The sequence below is a fragment of the Echeneis naucrates genome, chromosome 7 (genome assembly GCF_900963305.1).
Source record: "Echeneis naucrates chromosome 7, fEcheNa1.1, whole genome shotgun sequence".
NCBI lineage: Eukaryota > Metazoa > Chordata > Actinopteri > Carangiformes > Echeneidae > Echeneis > Echeneis naucrates.
In genome coordinates this window covers 18,099,291-18,127,124 of record NC_042517.1, presented here as the reverse complement: position 1 = coordinate 18,127,124, position 27,834 = coordinate 18,099,291, and the positions used below count along the sequence as shown (strand labels likewise).

The 27,834-nt window shown below is 38.6% G+C and overlaps 2 protein-coding genes across 3 annotated transcripts; both read left to right on the top strand.

Annotated features, from left to right (window-relative positions):
* The first annotated feature begins 233 nt into the window (after positions 1 to 233).
* Positions 234 to 3,100, top strand: LOC115046668 (deoxynucleoside triphosphate triphosphohydrolase SAMHD1-like). The gene is made up of 4 exons (XM_029507189.1): positions 234 to 691; positions 857 to 972; positions 1,251 to 1,315; positions 2,747 to 3,100. The coding sequence occupies exons 1-4, from the start codon at positions 585 to 587 to the stop codon at positions 2,876 to 2,878; spliced, it is 420 nt and encodes a 139-aa protein (XP_029363049.1). The 5' UTR covers positions 234 to 584; the 3' UTR covers positions 2,879 to 3,100.
* A 7,239-nt stretch (positions 3,101 to 10,339) lies between these two features.
* LOC115046819 (deoxynucleoside triphosphate triphosphohydrolase SAMHD1-like) lies at positions 10,340 to 27,560 on the top strand. Of its 2 annotated transcripts, XM_029507444.1 has the most exons (15): positions 10,340 to 10,376; positions 10,690 to 10,850; positions 10,978 to 11,093; positions 11,445 to 11,515; positions 11,673 to 11,822; positions 11,908 to 12,008; positions 12,123 to 12,234; positions 12,346 to 12,437; positions 12,581 to 12,696; positions 12,922 to 13,055; positions 13,664 to 13,690; positions 13,993 to 14,064; positions 14,497 to 14,601; positions 14,689 to 14,820; positions 14,983 to 16,165. In XM_029507444.1, the coding sequence occupies exons 1-15, from the start codon at positions 10,353 to 10,355 to the stop codon at positions 15,016 to 15,018; spliced, it is 1,449 nt and encodes a 482-aa protein (XP_029363304.1). In that variant the 5' UTR covers positions 10,340 to 10,352; the 3' UTR covers positions 15,019 to 16,165. The 2 variants fall into 2 exon arrangements, with proteins under 2 accessions (XP_029363304.1, XP_029363303.1); XM_029507443.1 differs by lacking the exons at positions 12,922 to 13,055; positions 13,664 to 13,690; positions 13,993 to 14,064; ... (1 more) ...; positions 14,689 to 14,820; positions 14,983 to 16,165 and adding exons at positions 25,330 to 25,469; positions 25,911 to 26,006; positions 26,128 to 26,232; positions 26,389 to 26,526; positions 27,393 to 27,560.
* The last annotated feature ends 274 nt before the right edge of the window (positions 27,561 to 27,834 follow it).

Here is a 27,834-nt window from a genome sequence, read left to right as displayed (position 1 = left end):
CAAATATAAACTCAGGATGCGATGAGTTGTGTTCACCTAGTAAAATTAATGAGCCAAGTTGTAAAGTTGAAAATCAGAACAATTTCAGACAGTAAGAAGTAAATTCATCTTGCACCTTTCTGATGCAACATTAACCACAGTCATTGTTAACAAGTCTAATTTTTCTTTCTCTCAATTATGCTTTGGGGCATCTGAAAATCTAGTGTCGAAGAGCGGATTGAGAAGCAACGCAAGGTAATATAAAATGCACCTAACCCTACATCACACTACATATTCAGGCCTGGAGAGAAGTGAGAGAGTGAGTGAAGATAACTAAAGTGTTAGGTTCAGTGATTCTTCACATCCACAGAATCACAGTCAAGTTCATTCTTCATTGTCGGGTCGACTGTAAAAAAGGACACATGGTAGGTTGGAAAAGGGAAAATAAAAAAAAGTTGCGATCGTTAACTAGACCAAATGTTTACATAGTTCTCTTTTCGATTATAATTCTGTTGTTTGTCTAATTTTTTTAATTTAATTGTTCCCACTGTGTGTTTAATGATCCCATCCACGGCCATGTGGAGTTACACCCACTTCTTCTCAAAATGATAAACACACCTCAGTTCAATAGACTGCGAAACATCGAGCAGATAGGAAGGGCCTACTTTGTTTTTCCAGGAGCGTGCCACAACCTGTTTGAACACTCCATTGGGTATGTTTACATGTTAAGACTATTTCAGTTATTGCGAATATTGAAGGACACTAACTAACCAATAGAAAGAATAAAATCTAAGAAATACATTCAGGATTACTTTGCATATTTTAAGTTTTGCAGCATTAGTGTGTGTTCATTAGTGTGTCCTATGTCTTTATGCAGGGTCGCACACTTGGCAGGAGAGTTTGCAAAAGTTCTGAAAATGAAACAGCCTGAACTTCACTTCACAGACCAAGACATCCTTTGTGTGCAAATTGTAGGTCTTTGTCATGACCTGGGTGAGTGAAAGCAGATTAAAGGCTAAATCTCACTGACACTTGATTAAGAAAATGCTACAATAAGTTTTGACTACTTTGTGTTTAAGACTCACAGCAGAACTGTGACTATGTCCTGTTGAATTTCCATGAACAGATAATTCCTTAAATTAAGAAACAACAACTGCAAATGGGCTTGTTTTACAAAACCCATAAGAAAAACAAGTGAGCCTAGAAGTGACATATTTTCCACCGATGAGTTTTAGGTTATTATTTTTGTATTTTTATTTCTCCATATCTAGGACATGAGCCGTTTTCCCATCTGTTTGATGGAAAATTCATCAGCAAAACAAACATAGAGTGGAAGGTGAGACACATTTCATCTATTTCTGTTTCTGTCACATATGACCTATTAAACAATCACAAAAGTGAAACAAGTAAAAAACAGCCATGCAGTCTACCAGAGGCTGAGAATTAGTTGGATATAAATGATAAATAATGACCAAAGACATTAATAACTCCAAGTGTCAACAGGTTTTCTTGAATTAAATTATTACGGCTGTAATAAATAAATAAATAAATATAAATATCAACAATTACAGTTAAACACTTCTTGATAGTCAATATCAGCTCTCAGCCAGTTTGTGCAGATTTTAGAGGAAACATGTCTTGGAATCCCTTTTTTTGTTTTTGTTTTATATCAGTAATGAAATGCCTTCGAAGCTGAACTCTAAAAATGTAATTTGGAGTATACACAAGAAACTTGTGCAACAAAAAGAAATGGACCAGACTCTGTGTCTCACTCCCTAATAATTTCTTCTTCTGCTTCTCCCTAGAGTCTGTCTATATTAAGATTGCCCCCTGCTGGGGGAGCTATTACTACTTCTAATCCAAATCCACTGACCAGATCTTACTGCCTCATCCGACATTTCCTTCACTATTTTCCTCACAATCTGAACCCTTCCTCCTAACTCCCTCAACAAAGCAACAACAGATCTGGCTACAAACTCTCTACAACCTACTTCCACTGGACAGATCCTAACCTTCCATCCTCGATGCTCAGCATCCTTACCTAGATCTGCATACCTGAGCTTTTTCCTTTCATAAGCTTCTTCAACTGAATCCTCCCACGGCACAGTCAGCTCTGTGAAATATACTCTCTTTCTACTCCTAGACCACAAAATTATATCAGGGCTTAGCTTTGTACAGGCTATTTCCTGGGGAATGACAAGCTTTCCTCCTAAATCCACCTGCATCTCCCAGTCACAAGTATCCTCTAAACTGCCTTGCCTCCTTTTTATCTTATTAACTTTCCCTCCTTCTTGAAAAAACTGAATTGCAACTCTATTTGTCTTAGACCCTCCTAAATGTTTCTGCCTCCCTATATCTTCAATGCCTGCAGTTAAGCTTTTTAAAACTTGGTTATGACGCCGCCAAGGACATATACCGTCCTTGTGATGAAGTGAAGAACTTAGATGTCTGGTTTAGAGACAGGAAAGGTCCATCCCCGCACTAGACATTCCTCTACCAAATGGTAGCCAACAAAACAAATGGCATTGATGTGGACAAGTTTGACTACTTTGCAAGGTGAAGTTTGTTGAAAAGCTGCTGTAGAGTAATTGAATGAATTATTTCCCATGAGCATACGATGATTTGGACAACATTTTCTCAAATGATTTCCATGCTATGCTAAATTTACGCTGTTGATCTGATTATTTTGGATGTAAATCTTGAATAAACAGAATGAAAGTCTCTTGGTCTGTTGTAATTGACCTGTCCTCCACTGTTTTTCCTGCAGATCAAATGTTTGACGGAATACTTGTTCATCCTTCCGAAGTCTCCATTTCACAATCTACAGCCAATGATTCCATCTAAGTGGAAAGTTGTCCTGAAGTGGAGGCTGCAAAGAGACTTCTCCAAAGAGTCATAGATCGAAACTTCACCCCTGCCTTGGTGAATTCATGACTACCAACCTGTCTGAGGTCCATTACTGTCTTTTTACATGTGACTGCATGGGGTTCACAACAATACTGAGAAGTCCAATGACATTTCTGAAAGTTGACTTTGTTATGATGATTCTGTGTGAAAATTGTGCGTATGTTACCACCCCATCATTGTATTTTGTACATCTTTGACAGTGAAGTGTCCTTAAAGGACACAAGCAAATTTCAAATGTCATTGACTATACAGTACAAATAGTTCCATAAAATTCTATGGTCATTATGACAACAAGCAACACAATGACAGCTATTGTTGACCATTTGTTGGTAATGTTGTTTTATTATACAGTTGAGATATAAGGTATGGTTTATACAAACTGTATGAACCATCAGGTTGGATTACAATTAAATTGCAGTGACAGCCTTTCACTCCAGTCTACTGCTGCCATTTATTAATGTTGGTGTTTGATTTCTCAACTAATTGGATGTTTATAGTTATAAAATATTTTCAAAAAAGATGTGACTTCCTCTTAAATTCAAATCTATTCAATTCAAGTTCTATCACAGGGTAAAGAAAACAGAGATAGCTCCAGTGCTCATGAGCTAAACTTTTCATCGTATGCTGTCTGCACTGTTGGTAACAGTACTGAGACATTGTGCTGTCTTTATTTATATTCAGAATGGACAACCAGTGGACAACACCTCAAACAATGAAGAATAACATGTGGAGAGAACTCAGACTTGATAAATAAGGAAAATGCTCTCTAAAACTCTTTGATGATTGAGAATAATACAAAAACAAAAACAAGAACAAAAAAACTAAGAGTGTAAATGTGAATCAGTTATTATATATTAAGATTTTAATTCTGGTTCTGAAATCCTGTTAACATACATGTTTGCTTTTTATCATCTACATAGCTCTGTTGCTCAGGGTTCAAACCCCTTTCAGTGTGGAGTTTGCATGTTCTTCCTGTGCCAATTTGGGTTCATTTTCACACTGGCACTCTCCTGCAGTCCAAACAGATGCATTTCAGGTTAGTTGGTCATCCTCAATTGAGCTTTATTGTTGGATTAAAATTAAATTGCAATGACAGTCTACTGCTGCCATTATTTAATGTTGGTGTTTGATTACTCAACTAATTGGATGCTCATAGTTCTAAAAGTTTTTTGAAAAAGAAGGAACTTCCCCTTAAATTCAAGTCTATTCAGTTCAAGTTCTTTCACAGGATAAAGAAAACAGAGATAGCTCCAGAGTTCTTGAGGTGAATTTTTCATCATATGCTGTCTGCACTGTTGGTAACAGTACTGAGACATTGTGCAAGTTCCAGTTTGAACAAACTGAAACTGGTTCTTAACTGGCGTTTCAGGAATAACTCCATTGCTCTCCAAAAACTGAGTAAACTCTTTTGACACCAGCTGGGGGCCACTGTCTGATACTAGCTCAGTCCATACAAAGCAAACAGACAGCACAGCACTTCAATGGTGTTGTGAGAAGTCATAGAGGACATGGGGAAAAGCTCCAACCACCAAATCTTTGCCACACTCTTACTGGCCACTGCAGGCATTTTCTGTACTTCTTGGCAGACTGAGGACTCGTTCAGCAGTTCCTGAATTTCCCAATCACAGCCTGGCCACCAGAGGTAGCTGCAGGCAAGAGCCTTCATGCGGCAGATACCTGGGTGTTCATGATGTTGATAACCTGGAGCTATGATGACTCATTTCCCCCAGAGAATGCAGCCTTGTTCTGCTGATAATTCCTGTCTGTGTGCAAAGTAAGGCCTCAATGCTTTGTGTACTGTGAAGATTTGTTTCCAGTTTAGCCGGAGCTTTTTTAGCCAGTTATGGCCATTCAAAGAGACCACCCTCGGACAGCAATCCTTTGGCCTGCATACGATTTCAGCTTTAACTTGTGAGCTGGTTTTAAGGCGAAATGGGTGAGGTTTGTCTGGTAAAAGTTTTCAGAAACCACCGACACTGCTGAGCCTGTGTCAAGAAACATTGTGGTGTCCAAGATGAACTGTGTAACCTTTTTCCCAGCTTGAGGTCGAATACACTGCATACAATCCAAAACATTCTGCCTCATCACCACTTCTGTATGCATTTCTTTCAGTTCCAACATGCTGACGTGAAGATGTGCCTTTATTTTCCCTACATGCACGGGCAATGGGTCCAATTTTGGAGCAGGCATGACACTTTTCACTCTTAAATCTGCAGTCACATGCTGAGTGTTTGCCACCACATCTGTAACATGTTTGCTGTACATCTGTGTCTCTTTTAGCTCCTTTTTGTGCCTTTGCTTTATTATTTGCCCATCTGAATTGTCCTTTCCTCCCCTTCTCAGAAAAAGTGCTGACACTAGAGGTACTCTGGAAATGTCAGGACATCTAATCTCGGTCGGAAGATTCTCTCGCCACGTAAGGCAGTTTGAATTAGTTGGGCCTCGATATCAATTGGATTGGCAATGAATGGGCAATCCATGTCTAACAGCCTTCTTTGTGGGGGAGGAGACGGGTAGAAACTCAAGATTTCTTAAAGAAAACCTGCCAGCGAGCAGCATATGTTCACAGAGTCTGTTGCCATGGTGATTGACTCAATAGTTTCAGATACCCGTCTTTCTGGAACAGATAACTGAGTGAGTGAGTTTCCCTCATCTCAGGGTTACATACTCAGAGTTTTCACATAACCTGCTCTCTGGAATACCTCCTTTGAACATACATGGAATCGGTTCCCAAAGGATATCAAACCTGCTCAAACTATTACTAGTTTTATGCAAAATCTAAAACCTGCTCTCCACATCCTTCATTTAACATTTTGAAGATGCAGTTAAATTTGATATTTCTGTTTTTAGGTTCTGGGTTTTTAAACTTCTTCCTTATTGTACTTTTTACAGAGATTTTTCACATTTGCTTTTATTCACATTGAATGGCCTCTATCTTTAGTAATGTGCTCTGCAAAGAAACTTGCACTGCCTTGATTTCTGACTGATGAGAGATTAGTAATGTCCTCTATCATAGATACATTTTAAAACAAGCAAAAAATAGAGACACACAAAAAGTCTTATTTCTTGTTGTCATCTTCACGACTACAGTGGCAGCTTCAGCTGATGGAGGAGAAGGATTGCAGAGTTGGCACCTGCAACCTAAAAGAATTTAACCAAGCCCAAAAAAAGGTTCTCCACCATGTCAGTAACTGTAGATCATTAATAGATATTACACAAACACGAAAACAGCACAAAGAGAAGGAGAACAGGATGTATTCGTTGGCTTTGTCTGACTAGTTTGTCGAAGCCAGATGACAGCTGATAATAATCCTGGATCCAAGAAAATAAAAACCACCCAGCAGCATCTAGGTGTTGGTCTTGTCTGACTAGTTTGTATCACCTGTGCTGGCAGCTGCACCTAATGATGATGAAGGAGTGCAGAGTTGGCACCAAATCTGCTCCTCTTGCCCAACTCCAATGCTCAATGAATTCAACTTTAGCAGTGCAGTAAATATAGTGAGTTTCTTTACTAAGTGCTTGCTGTTTGTTGTTATTATTTATCATATTATATCTATATTCGGCCATGTGTCTGTCTGTGATAGACATATAGGAAGCTTTCATTGCTGAGACTGTTTGCTAAATTTTCAGACAAGTCTGAATTTTAATTGCGCTGTTCCAACACCATAGCATATAAGGAAAAGACACTTGGGCACATGAGGGATTAACCAATGCTGGATAGCAACACCAATGTCTGTGCCATAAAAAAAAGAAGTGGCTGGATACAAAATACTTCTTTAAAGTTCCGTAAACACAGATCTGTTAAGGAAGAACGAAGGAAGGTTTGGACCTGGAGCTTACCTGCTGCCTAGAACATTTAAGACTTCATCCAATGTTAAAAATCTGGGAGTAATCATGGACAGAGATGTTGGAGTCACATTGACCAAATCAAAGCTAAGGCTAGATCTGTGTTTTGGTATCTATTAAACATAGCAAGGGTCAAAGACTTTTGCGTACTAAGACTTCAAGAAATGTATTCAAGCCTTTATATCCTTTAGGATCAATCATTTCAACGCCTTTCTCAGTGTTTACCAAACAAGACCATTAGACAGCTGCAGCTTCTTCTTCTTACTGCTGTAGTGCAAAGTTCAAACTAAAACTATGAAATGAGCTTGTTACTCCAGTTTTCAGGTCTTTGCCGCTGGCCTCCAGTCACATACAGAAGTGAAAATAAAACAGATGTTCTACAAGGTAGTAAACGGTATGGGCCAAAATGTAGGTTTGGACCTGGAGCTTAAAAACTTAAAAAACCTCACATGTAACATTTCTGTGTAAATATCTCATAATACAATGTGGAACACCTGCGCCTTATAGTCCGGTGCGGCCTATGCAAGTACAACATTTAGTTTCTTTCTAAAATTAGAGGCTGCAGCTTATATTCAGGTCTTTGGTACATGGTTTTCATCCAGTTTGCACATTGATGTGGTGTGAAAATGATAACTTTGTTAAGAATGGTCTGGTGATTCATTATTCACATTACTATTATTACTATAATTATAATTAAGTCTATAATACTCTATTATAGATTTGACCTTTTTTTATTCTTTTATCTGTCTGTTATCATGATGCTTGAAGTTTTTATTTGTTTTCTTGTGAAGCACTTTGGATTTTTTTCTGATATTTAACAAGGGTTTTGAGAATCTGTTGTAAATTTTCTCTGGTTCCCTGAAAGTCAGGCTCAAAAATGGATGAAGGTGGTTGGATTCAGCTCCCAAAGGATATCAAACATGCTCAAACAATTACTAGTTTTATGCAACATCTAAAACCTGCTCTCCACATCCTTCAATTAACTTTCTGATGATGTAGTTAAATTTTGCATTTCTGTTTTTAAGTTCTGGGTTTTTAAACTTCTTCCTTATTGTACTTTTTTACAGAGATTCTTCACATTTGCTTTTATTCACATTGAATGGCCTCTATCTTTAGTAATGTGCTGTGCAAAGAAACTTGCACTGCCTTGATTTCTGACTGATGAGAGATTAGTAATGCCCTCTATCATAGATACATTTTAAAACAAGCAAAACATAGAGACACACAAAAAGTCTTATTTCTTGTTGTCATCTTCACGACTGCAGTGGCAGCTTCAGCTGATGGAGGAGAAGGATTGCAGAGTTGGCACCTGCAAATTAAAAGAATTTAACCAAGCCCAAAAAAAGGTTCTCCACCATGTCAGGAACTGTACATCATTAATAGATATTACACAAACACGAAAACTGCACAAAGAGAAGGAGAACAGGATGTATTCGTTGGCTTTGTCTGACTAGTTTGTCGAAGCCAGATGACAGCTGATAATAACCCTGGACACAAGAAAACAAAAACCACCCAGCAGCATCTATGTGTTGGTCTTGTGTGACTAGTTTGTATCACCTGTGCTGGCAGCTGCACCCAATGATGCTGAAGGAGTGCTGAGTTGGCACCAAATCTGCTCCTCTTGCCCAACTCCAATGCTCAATGAATTCAACTTTAGCAGTGCAGTAAATATAGTGAGTTTCTTTACTAAGTGCTTGCTGTTTGTTGTTACTATTTATCATATTATATCTATATTCGGCCATGTGTCTGTCTGTGATAGACATATAGGAAGCTTTCATTGCTGAGACTGTTTGCTAAATTTTCAGACAAGTCTGAATTTTAATTGCGCTGTTCCAACACCATAGCATATAAGGAAAAGACACTTGGGCACATGAGGGATTAACCAATGCTGGATAGCAACACCAATGTCTGTGCCATAAAAAAAATAAGTGGCTGGATACAAAATACTTCTTTAAAGTTCCGTAAACACAGATCTGTTAAGGAAGAACGAAGGAAGGTTTGGACCTGGAGCTTACCTGCTGCCTAGAACATTTAAGACTTCATCCAATGTTAAAAATCTGGGAGTAATCATGGACAGAGATGTTGGAGTCACATTGACCAAATCAAAGCTAAGGCTAGATCTGTGTTTTGGTATCTATTAAACATAGCAAGGGTCAAAGACTTTTGCGTACTAAGACTTCAAGAAATGTATTCAAGCCTTTATATCCTTTAGGATCAATCATTTCAACGCCTTTCTCAGTGTTTACCAAACAAGACCATTAGACAGCTGCAGCTTCTTCTTCTTACTGCTGTAGTGCAAAGTTCAAACTAAAACTATGAAATGAGCTTGTTACTCCAGTTTTCAGGTCTTTGCCGCTGGCCTCCAGTCACATACAGAAGTGAAAATAAAACAGATGTTCTACAAGGTAGTAAACGGTATGGGCCAAAATGTAGGTTTGGACCTGGAGCTTAAAAACTTAAAAAACCTCACATGTAACATTTCTGTGTAAATATCTCATAATACAATGTGGAACACCTGCGCCTTATAGTCCGGTGCGGCCTATGCAAGTACAACATTTAGTTTCTTTCTAAAATTAGAGGCTGCAGCTTATATTCAGGTCTTTGGTACATGGTTTTCATCCAGTTTGCACATTGATGTGGTGTGAAAATGATAACTTTGTTAAGAATGGTCTGGTGATTCATTATTCACATTACTATTATTACTATAATTATAATTAAGTCTATAATACTCTATTATAGATTTGACCTTTTTTTATTCTTTTATCTGTCTGTTATCATGATGCTTGAAGTTTTTATTTGTTTTCTTGTGAAGCACTTTGGATTTTTTTCTGATATTTAACAAGGTTTTTGAGAATCTGTTGTAAATTCTCTATGGTTCCCTGAAAGTCAGGCTCAAAAATGGATGAAGGTGGTTGGACTCAGCTCCCAAAGGATATCAAACCTGCTCAAACAGTTACTAGTTTTATGCAAAATCTAAAACCTGCTCTCCACATCCTTCAATTAACTTTCTGATGATGTAGTTAAATTTTGTATTTCTGTTTTTAGGTTCTGGGTTTTTAAACTTCTTCCTTATTGTACTTTTTACAGATATTTTTCACATTTGCTTTTATTCACATTGAATGGCCTCTATCTTTAGTAATGTGCTCCACAAGGAAACTTACCCTGCCTTGATTTCTGACTGATAAGAGATTAGTAATGCCCTCTATCATAGATACATTTTAAGACAAGCAACATATAGAGACACACAAAAAGTCTTATTTCTTGTTCTCATCTTCACGACTACAGTGGCAGCTTCAGCTGATGGAGGAGAAAGATTGCAGAGTCGGCACCTGCAACCTAAAAGAATTTAACCAAGCCCAAAAAAGCAGTATATATGCTGTAAATATAGTGGGTTTCTTTACTGTGCTTTTCGTTGTTGCTATTTATCATATTATATCTATATTTGGCTATGTGTATGTCTGTGAAACAAAATGAACGTCAACAAAAATGAAACTGAAATTGGAGGTTTATACGTCCAGTGGTGACGATGTCTGAATAATTATTGTGGGTGTGGTTTGTAAAGGTTCTTAAAGGCCAGCTAATGTGCGGGTATCAGGTAGCATCGATCCACAGATCAAAAGATGACAGCAGTTGAGGGCAAAAGAGTAAGTACATCCAATGAAACAAGGACAGCAGATAAGATGACAGACAGACATACATTTACAGGCGGTCACTTATAGACATTATGCAGGAGGCGATGTTGTTAAATCATCATTTTATTCATTATGTTGGCTAAGCTTAATATTAGTGCATATTTGTGTCTTTGTCTTTCTTCAAAATTGGCATCTTTGGTTTTAACATTGTGGAAGATCTGTGTACATCTGTGTCATGCCCTGAGGACGTCCATTCCTCAGGTTATTTCTAAGTTAGTATCTTATTGTAATTATTTTATGGCTTTTATTTTATTGTTCCCACTAGGTGTTTAATGATCCCATCCACGGCCATGTGGAGTTACACCCACTTCTCGTCAAAATGATAAACACACCTCAGTTCAACAGGCTACGATACATCAAGCAGATGGCAGGGGCCTACTTTGTTTTCCCTGGAGCGTGCCACAACCGGTTTGAACACTCGATTGGGTATGTCTGCATGTTCTCAAAGCATCTATTAGGACAATAAATTCAATTAAATGAATTGTATGATTCAATAAGGACTATGCTAAAAGTCAGTCTTTTGTCTGCATGTGTACTGTATGTGTTGGTGCAGGGTGGCACACTTGGCAGGAGAGCTTATTCACACTTTGCAACAAAACCAGCCTGAACTTGGAATCACAGAGAGAGACAAACTATGTGTGCAGATTGCAGGTCTTTGCCACGACCTGGGTGAGTGATACACCTGCTTCACTTTTGCAAAAGTGTATCTCCATCTGTAATTAGTGCTACATTTGGATGGAAAGTTTGGGGTTGTGTTTTTTAAAGAAACAGCAGAGCGGATGTGACATGCTCTGTTGGGAAAATGCCATCAGACATCATCACATCACAATGAATGCAAATGGGAGCAGAGAGAGCCAAATTGAATATAAATTAATGTTTTATAAAAATATGATGAAATGTTGAGTTACAGGCCTGTCTGGTTTGACACCAGTCTGTTTTTAATATACCATCACATTGACTAAATCATAAAGTGTGTGTGAACTTGACAGGATTATTTTATATAATTTTTTTTGTGTTTAGGACATGGGCCCTTTTCTCATCTGTTTGATCAAATGTTCATCCCCAAGGCACGTCCAAATATAAAATGGGAGGTAAGAAACAGTTCAACAATTTCACCTTAAAAAAAATCGTCTTATATCTTTTTATCTGAAACTTTAAGTTTTGCAAAGCTAAGACCCATTGAGTTGTGACCATGTACTTTTTCATATTAACCCTCTATATGCTCTAATGAGTCTGTCTGTGTTGCAGCATGAGGAAAACTCTGTAAAGATGCTCGATTACATGGTAAGACAAAATCAGTTAGAGCCAGTGATGGAGGAGTACGGCTTGAAGCTGCCAGAGGACATGGAGGTCATAAAGGAGATGATTAGAGGAAAGAAACCAGAAGATAGAGGGGAGGTACATGTTGGTCTGGGATTGTGATTTGTATAAAACCCTCTTTGTTCCAAACAACCAGTGTTTAGTTGCCTTTTCATCTCCACAGGGGAGTAATGAAGGTCGACCCCAGGACAAGTTTTTCCTCTATGAAATAGTGGCCAACAAAACAAATGGCATTGATGTGGACAAGTTTGATTACTTTGCCAGGTGAAGTTTGAGAAACAGCTACTGTAGAAAAATTCACTTTTTAGGTAGCAGGTTCACTCAGGCGGTTGTATTCTGTTCATGTGTGTGTTTCCCCATATGCTTGTCTTTTCTTAGGGACTGCCACCATCTTGGCATTCAGAACCATTTTGACCATCTGCGCTTTTTTCGGTCTGCTCGAGTGATTAAATGCCCAGATGGGCTGATGCACATCTGCTCGAGAGACAAGGTGGTGACAGTGTCACTGTTGTGTTTGTTTGTTCAATTTTAAATTATGTTTTATACATCAATCCATTGGTCTGATGAGTTCTAACTAACCTAAAAGAAATACTGTCAACAGGAGGTGCACAATCTGTATGCCATGTTCTATGCAAGGTGCAGTTTCCACAGGAAGGCCTGCCAGCACAAGACAAACAAGCTAATTGAGACTATGTAAGTACCTTCCCTTCTCCTCATAACATTTATCTGCTCTTTTGTCTGATGCAGCTTGTTTCCATTGCTTCATGCTTCACTCTTTTACATGGTATGCAGAAAAAATTTCTCAAAAAAGATAATCTTTGGGTTCTTTTATTCAGGATCACAGATGCCTTCTTAAAAGCAGATAAACACATCATGACTGAAGGCTCAGGGGGGGAGTCCTACTGTCTCTCTGAAGCTATTGATGACATGCAGGCCTACACCAAGCTGACAGGTCAGCAGATATTATTGTGTGCTGTCAGAAAAGGGAAGGGGCAAGATACTAAAAGTACCATCTTTCTTAATCACCATAATTACATATGGAACTGAGGGGATGTTGGAAAGTGTCGGTTTAATCTGGAAAAAAACACAATATAATTAGAATACAATGTATATTGAGGAAACGAGATTAAATGAGAAAAACTGAATGAAATGTACATATATATCATTTCTCTTGTAGATCGAGTGTTTGAAGACATTCTATTTTCCTCCTCGGAACAGCTCAGAGACGCAAAGAATATTCTCCACAGGATCATCACTCGAGACCTCTACAAGTGTGTGGGGAAACTTGAGACTGGGACCGAATTTCCACAGGTGCGCACTATCTTTGTGTTCTTGTTTTGGTTTACATGGATGTTTGACATGGTGGCTTATGACTGTGGCATGTATGAAACAAGCAGGGTGTAAAGCTTTACTGGGGCACAGGCCCCCCATTTCTCATCTTTTCCTATTATTCCTAACTACTGGGAAAGGTAAAAGGTAGAGATATTTGTATTTATAACAATATTTATTTGCATAATTGACCATCACATGGACCATCTCACCATGTTTACAAAATGAAAGGCATACACTGTACATGAAAATACTAAAAGGTGAGAGAAAACCTTTCTCACACATTGAATTTAATTCATTTACATTCCCAGATAATATAGATAATAATGAGAGATCAACAGGAGTCACTAATATTTTAGTTGAAATGGGTCATGGCTATCATTGAGGAACTTACTTTAGTTCTGTCATGTTATTTAGGTAAAATTACGTTATAGTCACATTTCCTTGAACACTTAAACCCTACATTGTCCCTGATTGGCAGGCCAATGCTTTACTTAATAAATCTTGCATAGATGTGTGACTGTGAATGGGTTAACAATAAACACTTGGTCTCCAATCCTCTTTCTCTCACTTCCTCTTGTCTCCCACAGGAGAGGATTTCGGGGTGGAAAGAAGAAGTAAGTGAAGCTCCAAGTGATGGGGACACAGAATGAGAGTCCAACAGCAAAGTTTTTCAAAACACTCTCATGAATTTTTCTTCATTTTCTTAATCCTGGGTTTTATTGATTAGCATGGATTTGGAAAATGTTTGTAAACATCAGTTGTGGCAAAATGTACAGTTACAAAAAAAACTTTACTTACATTGTTTCTGATGGGCAGTCAGTTATACACATAGTAGTTCTTGCATAGATGAATGATGTGAATGTGTGAATGATTTCATAGTAACACTTTGGTCTCCCATCTTGTTCCTCACAATTAGGTGGAAAGCGTGTGGAAGAACAGCTTTGGTGAGACTAAGGATTGGCTGAAGGCAGAAAACTTCACTTTTGTAGTAGGTTTTCAGTTGAATTACTCAGTTGTGGCGTAATTGATTCATAAATTCATCTTCTACCACTTAACTGTTCTTCCACTTAACTAACCCTTGTGAGGGCGGGGTCACCTTGGACAGATCACCAGTCCATCACAGGGCCAACACACAAAGACACACAGAGACAAACAACCACTCACACTCAGACCTATGAACAATTTAGAGTCACCAGTTAACCCAAACATGATGTGTTTGGATGGTGGGAGGAAACTGGAGTACCTGGAGGAAACCCAGTGGGGCACGGGGAGAACATGCAAACTCCACACAGAAATGCCCCAGGCCTGGGAACTGAACCCACAACTTTCTTGTTGTGGGGCCACAGTTCTAACCGCTATGGCGCCTTGCTGCCCATTGTAGTGTAAAAAAAAAAATTGTCTTTCATCTTTTCTCTTGTAGGCCGTTAAGCTTGATTATGAAAGGAAAGACAAGGACCCCATTGGTGAAGTGTTTTTCTACTCAAAGTCTGACAACAAAACAGCCTTTAACATCCCCAGGGACCAGGTCAGAATCAGCAGTCACAACTATTTATTTCTTCAGAAAGGGAAGTCTCTATGATACATGTCCTCTTAAATATCTGCTTCTTCTCAGGTGTCCAAACTTCTCCCAGAGCGCTTTTCTGAGACATTCATCAGAATTTACTGCAAGAAGAATGAGCAACTGGCTGTGGCAAAGCAACATTTCTTGGAGTGGTATCAGAAAAATAGCTATAAAATACTGAAGGTGATATATTTAGAGCAAGTCAAATAAGATTTACAAAACTGCTATACTCCAGTCCTGACTACTGTCTTGGTCTAAAAATTATGAAAACTGTCTCTCTCTCGTTACATTCTCACTGCTCATGTTAATGCTAATGTACTTGTCTGTCTTCTTTATTTACTGCAGGGTGGAGATCCAGAAATCATTGCTCGGGTTGGTTGAGAGAACAATCTATATGAAGATGTGGAAGATGCAGCGGAAAGCTGAGAAGACAAACACTGGCTGAAAATCAAAAATAAGACAGTCAACTTTTCTGTTGTGCTGCATAATACACATAGATTTTTCTTACATCACCTCCATCATCTGTTTTAAACCACCCTCTCCCTCTGCAGGTGTACATGCCACAACAGAATCACTGTCTGACCCAAAACCATGTACAATCTGAATCTGAACAGAGCAAATTTCGGGTATGAGTTTCCATCATGGACATTATTTTTAATAGCCCTGCTAAAACACATCACAGACATGAGTGAAAAGCTTTTACACACACTACTGAAACACTCTCACACACATACATGAAAACCCTGAGAAATACAGTGGTCGGCTGCTGCCAGACTGTAAGGACCCCCATTAAAATATTACATATTGCTCGAACAGTCATTTTTGTCTTCCTACAGCGCTTCTGATTCTTAGCCAAAATAGCCTTTGTTTGCTTTCAGAAACTAAAGTTAGACAACCAACCAGCCAAAATGATGCATTATTATTTTAAGTATGATCTATGTAAGATCATATGCATATGTATGGCATCTAATTTATTATTAAATGCTTTAATGAGTGACCATGACTTACTATCTCAGAGGAAAATCAAATCTTTAAAAACAAACAAACAAACAAAACCTGTGAAGCCCTTTTGTCATGTAATCTGTCACTGTAAGGTCACATTTAGTTTATGGTTTGGGGATTTTGTATATTTGTTGGTCTTTGCTTTTCTGGTTAGCTGTGTGAGTTTAATGGACATCCATTACAATATCACTTTTACGTGGAAGATATTAGATTACAGAGGTTGTTATGGTGGTATTTTTTTCATTAACTTCTTTCATTTGAATAATCGTATAATATAAATAAAAATGTCATTGTTTTAATTACATTTATATATCCTAATTTTTTTACTGCAGTTAGGTTATGTAGGTTAAGGCTTGTTGCTCTCTTCAATGTCAACATCACTGAAAATGTGGTTTCATCAAACTTTGGATATTGTGTTTTGTTAATGATGCAAAAATAAGGATTGTATTTGATAGGAAATGGGAGTGTATATGGAAATCTATTAGAGACTAGTTAGTCATTTCATTTGTAATGCCATTTAGATGATTTGAAAACTTTTTCTTGCTTTATTTCAAATAAAAATCTTTTCCTTGTTGTTGTGTGTCCTTATACAAAACCTGTCCATCAGTAGAAATCATACACTATTGCTGGTTTCTGCTGTGTCTCAGTAATGAAGACATTGCTTAACCATAAAAAAAATAACTGAAATAGAATATATGCATGATGTCCATGATTATTATTTTATTATTAACCTTTATTTAACCAGGTCGGTCCCGCAGAGATACAAGGACCAAAATAGCAGCAGGATAAGTTAAAGTTACAATATTAAGACAGACAATGTATCAAAACAGGGACAGACAACAATATGTACAGTAAAATACAAACAGACAACATAGTAAAATAGGCATGGGCAATACAGGATCACAACATCATGAAAAGCAAGTACAAATGTTATAAGAGCCTGCTTCCAGATCTCTCAAGAGTTTTTTCAAAGATGTGACTGTAATAAGGTCCTGCAATTTGAGACTGCTGTGGAGAAGGTTCCAGGATGAGGGAGCCCAATACACAAAAGCCTGTTTACCAAGTACGGTGCGGACTTTGGGGACAGGTAACTGATGTGTGTAGGTGCTATGGGATCTGATAATATAGCCACACAGGTATGTGGGGAGTAAACCCAGAATGGTCTTATAAATGAAAAAATGCCAGTGAGTAAACCTGTGTGTGGCCAACGACGGCCACTCAACTTGGGCATATAAGGAGCAGTGATTTGTGAGAGCAGCCTGTAACAAACCTCAAGGCACCATGTTACACAGTATCAAGGGATTGTAGGCAATGTACAGGGACAGGTTCCTGAAAAAGAAACCCAGCTTAATTTTAAGCTTTTTGATAAGACTCTCAATGTGGGTTTTAAAAGTTGACGGTTATCAATTAAAATGCCCAAATACTTAAAATGTGTAACCGATTCGATCTGGTTTCCCTGCAAGGAAAATATGCTGATTGAAGGATCACTGACCTTACTGCCGTTGGAGAACAACATAAGTTTAGTCGTAGGCACATTTAAAACAAGTTTCAGGTCGATAAGTTGGGATTCCAAAAGATTAAAAGCAGTCTGCAAATATCCAAAGGCCTGTTTTAGAGTTCAACCACAGAAATATAAAACCGTATCATCAGCATAAATTTGACATTTGGCATTGGGAACATTTCGACCCAGTACATCAACATAGATACTGAAAAAAATTGGACCCAAGACCGAGCCCTGAGGAACACCAGAAGAGGCATTTAAAATACTGGAAGAACAGCCATCATAGTTGATACGTTGATGCCTGGCGGCCAGATAATTTGTAAACCAACCAACAGCCACGCAATGTCTGACAGATGTTTTTTTCCAAGATGTGATGGTCCATTGTGTCAAAAGCCTTGGAAAGGTCCATGAAGGGAGCTGTGCAAAAGTTTTTATGATCCAGTGACTGTAATATGTCATTTATGACTTTCAGGGAAGCTGTAATGTTGCTGTGTTGTTTCCTGAATCCAGACTGATATGGAGGGAGAATGTTATTTGTATTCAGGAAGTCTTTTAACTGTTCACTCACAAGTCCTTGGACAAAGTGCACCACTTGGAAATACATATATAGTTGTTAAGGGAGGTGGGATAATAATATCAGCTGCTAGCTGCTAGCTAGTTTTAAAATATAGGGTTCCAATTCATGGGGATATGGGAACAGTTACAGGAGAAATGCACTTTCATTTTTTTGTTGATTGTTCGAGTATTTTGCTTTATGATCTACCTTATTTCCCTGTGGTAAAGGAGGCAGTTCTCGGCACCACTTTTCGTTAGTCAGCGCGCAGGTTTGCGGGCGGGGGAGAAAAAAATGCTGTACTGTTGTCATGTTCGCTGCTCCAGAGAAAACGATTTAAAAAATAATAATAATAAGCGGCACCAGGAAGAATAAAGTTGCCAAATAGAAGAAGTCCTGTCTCTTTTTTAGAGTGTAACATTGGCAGGTTTAAGTTGTGCAATTGACTAATGGCGGCCTCTTTGAAACAACTAGGTTCAACAAACTCTGACTCTATCCCTGAACTCTGAGTTGACTTACTCTGAGATGGGAAGCTGAGTATCTGGTTCCAGAACAGCTGATCTGAGTTGGTTCAATCAACTGTGAGTATGCTCACTTTGAGTTGTGCGCGTGCACAACCTCTATAAAAAGCCATTATTAATGGAGCCCTGATACCACGAGTCACCATGACAACCGAGAAAAAAAAAAAGATCCAGTTACTTCAACCCAATGGAGCTGGAGGTCTTACTGCAGGCCTATGGAGAGTATGAGCACATGTTGCACACCGCTGCAGCAGCAAAGGAGAAACAGCAGGAGAAAAAATTACTACCCGAGTCAAAGCGCAGGTTTGGATGTACTCTTCAATTGATTTTACATTTAACTGTAAGAGATCATAGCTTACAGTTACAAATGGGAATAAAATCTGATTTTCATTTAGGCGCAGTCCATTAGGAGAGAAGCATACTTGGAAGCAGTAAAAGAAATGAAATATCAAAACATCATTCAAAAAGGTAAGGGATACTTTGCTGGGCTATGATTGTACCTCACTTTGATTTTCTTTTTTTTTTTTTTTTTATTGACTTAAGGTATTAAACAAAGTAAATATTACTTTAAACCCCTAACAAAATGTTTTAACGTCATCTCATTTAATAGCTCACTGAACAGATGAACACATCATACAATGTTTACCCTTATTTAATGAAGTAATTCAAAAAGTGATAATGTGTACACGAATGAAATAAAATTTACTAACTAAAAAAAAAAGAGATTAACATTTGAATTCTGCTTAGCCAACAGAAAGACGGCAGAGGCCCGAAAAACCAGTGGAGCTGCCACCACCACCTCTGACAGAGGCTGAGTAGCTGAGGGCATCCCTGGGTCAACCCCCAGCACACATGTGGCTACAACAGATGTAAGTATAAACTTATGTCTTTTAAAAAATAAAACTTTAGATTTAAAAATGCAGTTTCAAAACCAGATCTGAAAAAGTTGGATTCAGTTTTTCAGCTCCTCACTTGGATTTGATACGTCAGAAATTCTAGCAACCAATCCCGTGGATTTTCTTTGCCAGTTCATTTACACTCACCGGCCACTTTATTAGGTACACCATGCTAGTAACGGGTTGGACCCCCTTTTGCCTTCAGAACTGCCTCAATTCTTCGTGGCATAGATTCAACAAGGTGCTGGAAGCATTCCTCAGAGAGTTTGGTCCATATTGACATGATGGCATCACACAGTTGCTGCAGTTGTCGGCTGCACATCCATGATGCGAATCTCCCGTTCCACCACATCCCAAAGATGCTCTATTGGATTGAGATCTGGTGACTGTGGAGGCCATTTGAGTACAGTGAACTCATTGTCATGTTCAAGAAACCAGTCTGAGATGATTCCAGCTTTATGACATGGCGCATTATCCTGCTGAAAGTAGCCATCAGAAGTTGGGTACATTGTGGTCATAAAGGGATGGACATGGTTAGCAACAATACTCAGGTAGGCTGTGGCGTTGCAACGATGCTCAATTGGTGCCAAGAAAATATTCCCCACACCATTACACCACCACCACCAGCCTGAACCATTGATACAAGGCAGGATGGATCCATGCTTTCATGTTGTTGACGCCAAATTCTGACCCGACCATCCGAATGTCGCAGCAGAAATCGAGACTCATCAGACCAGGCAACGTTTTTCCAATCTTCTCTTGTCCAATTTCCATGAGTTTGTGCAAATTGTAGCCTCAGTTTCCTGTTCTTAGCTGAAAGGAGTGGCACCCGGTGTGGTCTTCTGCTGCTGTAGCCCATCTGCCTCAAAGTTCGACGTACTGTGCGTTCAGAGACGCTCTTCTGCCTACCTTGGTTGTAACGGGTGGTTATTTGAGTCACTGTTGCCTTTCTATCAGCTCGAACCAGTCTGGCCATTCTCCTCTGACCTCTGGCATCAACAAGGCATTTCCGCCCACAGAACTGCCGCTCACTGGATATTTTTTCTTTTTCGGACCATTCTCTGTAAACCCTAGAGATGGTTGTGTGTGAAAATCCCAGTAGATCAGCAGTTTCTGAAATACTCAGACCAGCCCTTCTGGCACCAACAACCATGCCACGTTCAAAGTCACTCAAATCACCTTTCTTCCCCATACTGATGCTCGGTTTGAACTGCAGGAGATTGTCTTGACCATATCTACATGCCTAAATGCACTGAGTTGCCGCCATGTGATTGGCTGATTAGAAATTAAGTGTTAACAAGCAGTTGGACAGGTGTACCTAATAAAGTGGCCGGTGAGTGTACATAATATTGGAGTGTATAAGACTATATAAGAATAATGGTTGCAATTTATTTGGAATGATAATGTCCCAGCTACCCAACTTTCCAGCTAAAACGCGGGTCTGCAGCAAGCATTTTGAGGACAGCTGCTCCTTGAACCTGGCCAAAAAACGGATGGGCTTCGCCACGAAGCTCATCTTGAAGCATGATGTTGGACAGCGCACCGCTATTCCCGAGCAACCCAGATCAGGCAGCGGCAGTGGGCGGGCACAAGTCTGACGTATTTGCATACTCATGAATATTCATAAAACCTGTTTGGTTTTTTTTTGTTGTTTTTTTCATATATATATATATATTTTTTTTTTTTTTCAATGAGCCTCTTTGATAGCTTTTATAAAAAAAAATTTTTTGTGGGAAAGACATTTCAATCAAAAAAAAAATAGTCATATTAGAGTATTTTTACACATTTTACATTTTTGGGTCCGGGGGTCTTTAAACTATTGAACACCCAGCTGTAAGTATTCCAGACTCAGATCTTGCCTCAGATTGCTGTTCAAAGTATTCTGAAACAGAATCTTTTTCTGCAACACATGATGATGATGGTGACGATGATGATAAGGAAGAAACACTGTCTGCTGCCACAGGGAGAGCAGCAGAATGTATATAATTTAAAATAACAGAATATATGATTTCTAAATCCGTCACCTGCAATCCTGTTAAATTCCTCTTCCCATCATTGGGAACAGCCATTTCAGTGTAAAAGTTAATTTTCTCACAGCTCTACACACTGTTGCCTTTCCAAAGTGCTCTGCATCACTGATGTTGTAAAGAAAATTACGTTTTGCAAAAAAATAAAAAACCTAGCGCCATGCATAAAATTTGCTGTGATGTGAGCACACGTCCATGGTGCCTTATTTGTTGGGGAGGAGACGGGTAGAAACTCAGAGTTTCTTAAAGAAAACTTGCCAGCGAGCACGATATGTTCACAGAGTCTGTTGCCATGGTGATTGACTCAGAGTTTCAGATACCCCTCTTTCTGGAACAGATAACGCAGAGTTTCCCTCATCTCAGGGTTACATACTCAGAGTTTTCACATAACCCTCTGGTCTGTCTCTGCCCACAAGTCGCTCTAAATCACACATGCAGTCTTTTTAATACTACTACTAAAACTAATAATAATGCTAATAATAATAATGATAGTAATGCAGAGGGGTATTCCATAGCCCCGCAATATCCATTACCTTTTTGAACGATGTTTTGATATTTCATTTTTTACTGCTTCCAAGTAGCTTCTCCACTGATGGACTGCAAGGCTTATAGATAAGTAATAATAACAATAATAAAGTTGTTTAGACTAAAGAAGTGGAGTTTGTGTGATAAAAAGCCAGAAAGTGCCAATCACAGAGGGGAATTTCCTTCTCTGGTCTCTATATGTTCTCAGTCCACAGCTAAAAAAAATACAGAATAGATGGCATGTCCTGTAGTCTGGTGGCTTTTGCAGGTGTTTTGACACTTTGACCTGACTATACTGTAAGAATCTAAGTTTTTTGTTGATTCATAGCCATCTCTAATAATAATGTAGTTAGCTAAAGTTAACTACATTATAACCCAGGTGCGACCAGTATCCTCTAAAGCAGTGGCTCTCAGTCTTTCTTTCAGCCAAGTACCCCCTAACCAGCGTGAAACAATTTGAATACAAAAGAAAAGAGAAAAAAACAGTGCAGTGCCATCAGTGAATGAATGATTAAACTTCGTAACTAATAAACAACAAATAATTATCAACAAGAGTGCTTAAAATTATACCTCTTTTAAGTTTCTCTGAGCTTTTGGAAAATCCAATTTTAAACTTTGAAATCTACATACCCCCTGCAGTGCATTCGGATACCCCCATTTGGGAACCAGTGCTCTAAAGTAACAATCACATGAAAACTTTGGCATAGTAGCATTAGTGCTTTTGGGCCTCATAAATGAACTAGAAATGCTGTTGGCGGTCATTTTGATATTCACTAAGTTACAAATTGTAAAGCAAGTCTCCTTTAACGTTGTGTTGTGTTTTGGCAGGTGTTTAATGATCCTATCCATGGCCATTTGGAATTACACCCACTTCTTATTAAAATCATAGACACACCTCAGTTCCAGAGACTACGATACATCAAGCAGCTGGGCGCGACCTACTTAGTTTTCCCTGGAGCAGCCCACAATCGCTTTGAACACTCAATTGGGTATGTTCTCAGTTAAAATATGTGTTTATCGATCAGAGTGGGTCTCTTGTAAGTCTATAAAAATGTGAGTATGTGGCATGCTGGCTATAATCTCTGCAAGGAATGGTCTGTCAGAAAACAAAGTGGGTTAATGCATCTGAAATTGTCATTTCTTGATCTCACCTTCCCCAACTTTGTTTGTTTCATTTCAACCATTCACTTTGATTGAAATCATCCTATTCCAAAAGATAGGAATGGTCTGTGTACATATTTTAGGGTAAAATCTAGTTGCCCAAAGCATTAATTGTATCAGTCATTACTGTCTGAAAGACAAAGGTTCTAAACTAATATATCCTATTATTTATTAGCTATGGTTTGTGGTGCTTTCATTTTATTTTTTTGTATTAAGTGATTTGTTGTCTGTTGGGACAGAGTGGGTTACTTGGCAGGGCGGCTTGTACAAGCTCTGAATGAGAAGCAGCCAGAGCTGCTCATCTCTCGGAGAGACATCCTTTGTGTGCAGATCGCTGGACTCTGCCATGATTTAGGTGAGTAAAAGACAAATTGTGTGAGCACAATTTGGAATATCAGTAAGAAGTGGATGTTTGTTATAAGAAGAACCTATTGCAAATTTTACACATATTGAAATCATCTTATTCATTTGCTCCCTTTTATCAGGGCATGGACCTTTTTCCCATATGTTTGATAGGCTCTTCATTCCCAAAGCACGTCCAGGAATTACCTGGAAGGTTGGAAACTGATTTATGCTTTTTGTATGAATGATACATTTTACTAGTATTTCTCTTAATTGTTAGTTTGAAGAGGCAAATTGTCTTCAACATCTTTTTCTGTTTCTTGGAAGTGGAATTTGCTCTGATTCAATGAAAACCATGTCTTATACACATGTGCTGTGTTGCCAAGTCTTCAAACCGCTTGATGACTCCTCAGTAAACTATTTGACAACCAAGGCCTAAGCCTGTTGATCACAACTACAATATTCAAGCTCAGACATGAATAAAAACTGTTAAAAAGATTTATTGGATAGTAATTGGTTGATTTCTATCAAATCATTCTTACAGTACTACACCAACTGGTTTAGGACTATATTTGCAAAAAGATAGATGCACTTTTCAGTTGCAGGGGATTTAATAGAAATATACTAAAACCGCAGTCATGAAAATGTACAATTATGTATATGTTTCAGCATGAGAATGCCTCTTTATCCATGTTTGACTACCTGGTTGATGACAATAACTTGAAGCCAGTGATGGAGGAGAATGGCCTGGTGCTGCCTGAAGACCTGGATTTTATTAAGGAACAGATTGCTGGACCACTGGACACTAATGCAGCTCAAGGACAGAAGGTAACTGCTTGTTGTGCCTTTGTGAAATCAGTCAGTGGCATCATTTAGAGAAGAAAAGAACCTTTTAAATATTTCAGAAGCTAAACCTGCATTTTGAACAAAGTGTTGTTCATGTAGGATTCCAGACTGTTTCTTCTTATCATCTGTGGCTCTTTGTTGGTGTTTTTCAGCCGAATAGCACTGAAATATAACATTCTGATGTAGCTATTGTGTGTTATCTCAACAGTGGCAATATAAAGGCCGTCCAGAAGATAAGTCCTTCCTCTATGAAATCGTTGCCAACAAAAGAAATGGCATTGATGTGGATAAGTGGGACTACTTTGCCAGGTGGGACTGCCACCATTTAGGCATCCAGAACAACTTTGACTATCGCCGATTCCTCAAGTTTGCTAGGGTGTGCAAAGTGGAGGGGCAGAAGCACATCTGTACCAGAGACAAGGTGCCAACTTGGTTACATCTGATGTGGGATCAGCTTTTAAAATTGTAAGCAATTCAGATGATTATTTTTTACTAAAATAGAAGTAATTCTTTTCTCTTCACCTCTCTAACAGGAGGTGGGCAATCTTTATGACATGTTCCACACAAGGAACTGTCTCCACAGAAGAGCTTATCAGCACAAAGTGTGCAGCATCATAGAGATCATGTGAGTAGCTGATGTCTCTGATAGAGCCTGCTTACTTTGTGATCATCCGTGTTGTATGGTACACAACAACGTGTGCTCAAAAGTGATGGCATATTGGTTATGTTTGTTCAGGATCTCAGATGCCTTTCTGAAAGCAGATAAATATATTCAGTTTGAAGGTTCAGAAAAGAAGCTCTTCACCATCTCCACAGCCATAGATGACATGAAGGCCTACATCAAGCTGACAGGTCAGTAAATACCAATGTGTGCTGTTAATTTGTGGTTTAAGTGCATTAGCGCAGAAAGAGGAAATACGACAAACACTATCTATGCATCAGATTTTGATCATTCACCCACAAACTGTTAGCTCTTTTAAGGTTATAGTTATTTATGCTCAGCTGTGGTGCATCCTCATCCACCTGGTAGTCACAACGATGTGGAAACACCAAGATAACAGTTTCAGCATTTGTAACAACAAACCATCACCGCCTTCACTGCAATTGTGTAAAACATCTGAAACATCAAGGAGCAGTTTTTTTTTAAATCTTCACTCAAAACAGCTTCCCTAACCCAAACTAAACAACCGTTATCTATATTTTAAAACACATGATTTTGTATAACAATTAAAATCTTCACAATTATCTTTTTTTTTTTGGGGGGGGGGCATATTCTATTGAATATATTGTGATTTAATGAGTTCTGTTTTTCCTACAGATAACGTATTTGAACAGATACTCCATTCGTCCACCCCGGAGCTGGATGAAGCAAGGAATATTTTAGACAATATAGTCCGTCGACGTCTTTATAAGTGTCTGGGCCAAACTCAGCCCGACACACCTTTGAGTGTCACCCAGGTGTGTTCTGGTGTCTTCATATGGATGTATACAAATCAACAATTGATTCATTTACGTTCAGTCTTCAGAGCAACAGTCCCCATCTGTTGCTGCATGTGAATTTACACACTTACAGGAAAATATTCCTCTGTAAAAAGAGAAGTAATCATCACAGCCAGTTTATGTTGTTTGGTGTTAAAAGTGAAGTTAAGCTGGCTTGATTTAATACAATCCTATCTGCTGTTAAGTGCTTTCTTCAGGTGGCTTCTCTCTTTTTTTTTTTGTCCTTTTCTAGGTGTCTAGAAAAGGACTGATTGGTGTCTGATTGCTTACATGCATACAATGAACACCTTTTTTTCGATATGATGTCATGATATCGCTGTGATGAGATCCATGGTCAGATCGCAACTCAGCTGACTGCCAAGGTTAAATAACATCATCCACTTCTGTCATTTTCTTAAGGACATGATTGAGAAATGGGAAGCAGAATTGGCTGAGGCCATCCCACTGAGTGGTTCCCAGGATGTCTGCCTGCAGCCAGAGGACTTTATAATCAACGTGAGTTTTTAAAAATTATATGTGATGCACTTGCTGAATTGTTGTTGTGTCTATTTCACTTTCTTGCTCTCATAGCTCTCCCCTTTGTGGTTTGATCTAAAAGTTTCCCTTTCCGCTTCAGGTCATTGACATGGACTATGGGATGAAGAAAAAGAACCCAATCAACAATGTGCGCTTTTATTGCAAGGATGACATAACCACAGCTGTTCAGATCCGCAAGAACCAGGTAAGAACCACAATGGAATTACAATATTAATCTTCATTTCCCTTAATTGTTTGATTATTTTTAATTGCTACATATCCTTCATGTACAGCAAGTGCTCAGTTTGTGTTCTCCTCCTTTGTTATAACTCAAAATAAACCCAATGCTGCTTCTTGTCAGGTGTCAAAACTTCTTCCAGAGCAATTCGCTGAGCAGCTCATCAGGGTCTACTGCAAGAAGAGAGATAGAAAGATTCTGGAGGCTGCCAAGAAGCACTTTGTCCAGTGGTGCATAAACATGAACTTCTCAAAGCCTCAGGTAATATTTATCTGCTCTAGCATACAAAATCGCACAATATTATACAATGATAATGTTGTTAAACATGGAATAAGTATGTTTACTCATCCTGAGACAGAAGAGAGTTTGGAGATTGGAAAAGTAAAAACTAAGTGGGGGGCACAAGAAGCCCTGTGGAGTAGTAGAATCATCTGATCATCTGATCACCAGATCACTCGATCACAAGATGATATCATGTGTATTCAATTTCCAAATGGACACTTAAAATCTCACATGTAGAACAGGAACAAGTAATGAGGTGATACAAATTATTGCGCACTCAAGAGTCTGGTAATAGATTGGGACAGTTGTGAATTATGTATACCGCCTCCTTTATGGGGCTTTCCCAGCCATTCACATAGGTGCTAAACTGAATTTAGATCTTTTTGCAGTGTGGCAGAAACCACAAGCGGGAATAGCAATGCAATTTAAGGGCTGTACTGTGCTGTCTTAAGTGGGTGTGTCATCTCATGCCCAATATGGGCAGCGCACAAAGGTCAGAATAGGCAGTCTGTGGCTGCACAGCCTCACACAAGTATTGTGATCCGCACTGCATTATGGCATATTTCAGAATAGCTAGCATTATGTTTTTTAACTGTGTGTTACAGTATGTCTGCAGCATTGGAATGCAAAATGACAGTGATAGGGAAAAGAAAGATTGAAAAATGCACAGCAATAAATTAGTTGAATAATTGAATTTAGCATTATTGGACTGGAAAAGAATTGTTCTGCAGAGCCCCAGGATCACTTCTAAGGATTAGGCATGACTGCAAGTTTTGTCCTGGTGCTATGTGCACACTGCATTTCCCTTGCTGATACGAATGTCCTGTGCTTTTATTCACACACAGGATGGAGACATAATAGCACCTGAGCTGACTCCTCTGAAACTCGAATGGAAGGAGAACAATGACGACGATGATGACGTTGGCGCTGTTAAAAAAAATGGAAAGGAAAAAGCCAGAGTGAAGCTCTTTTGAAACCAAAAGAGAGGTTTTTAAAAAATTCTAATTATTTAAAAGAAAAACAAAAAGAAAATCCACTGCATGTTCAAAGCAGATACTCAGGGTTTTTACAAAAACTAAGCCTTTTTCAGTATAAGCATGCTTGGTTTTGACTGCTTTTTGTAATCAATTAATCTGGTACACATTTGAATTATGAGCAACAAACCATGGTGTTTCTTTTAAGCAAAATATGCGCACCAAATTTCAGGGCTGGGATTTTTTTAATTACATATAAAGCTGCTGTGTATAAGGTTTTCTTTTGTTTTTTTTGTTTGTTTGTTTTATTATT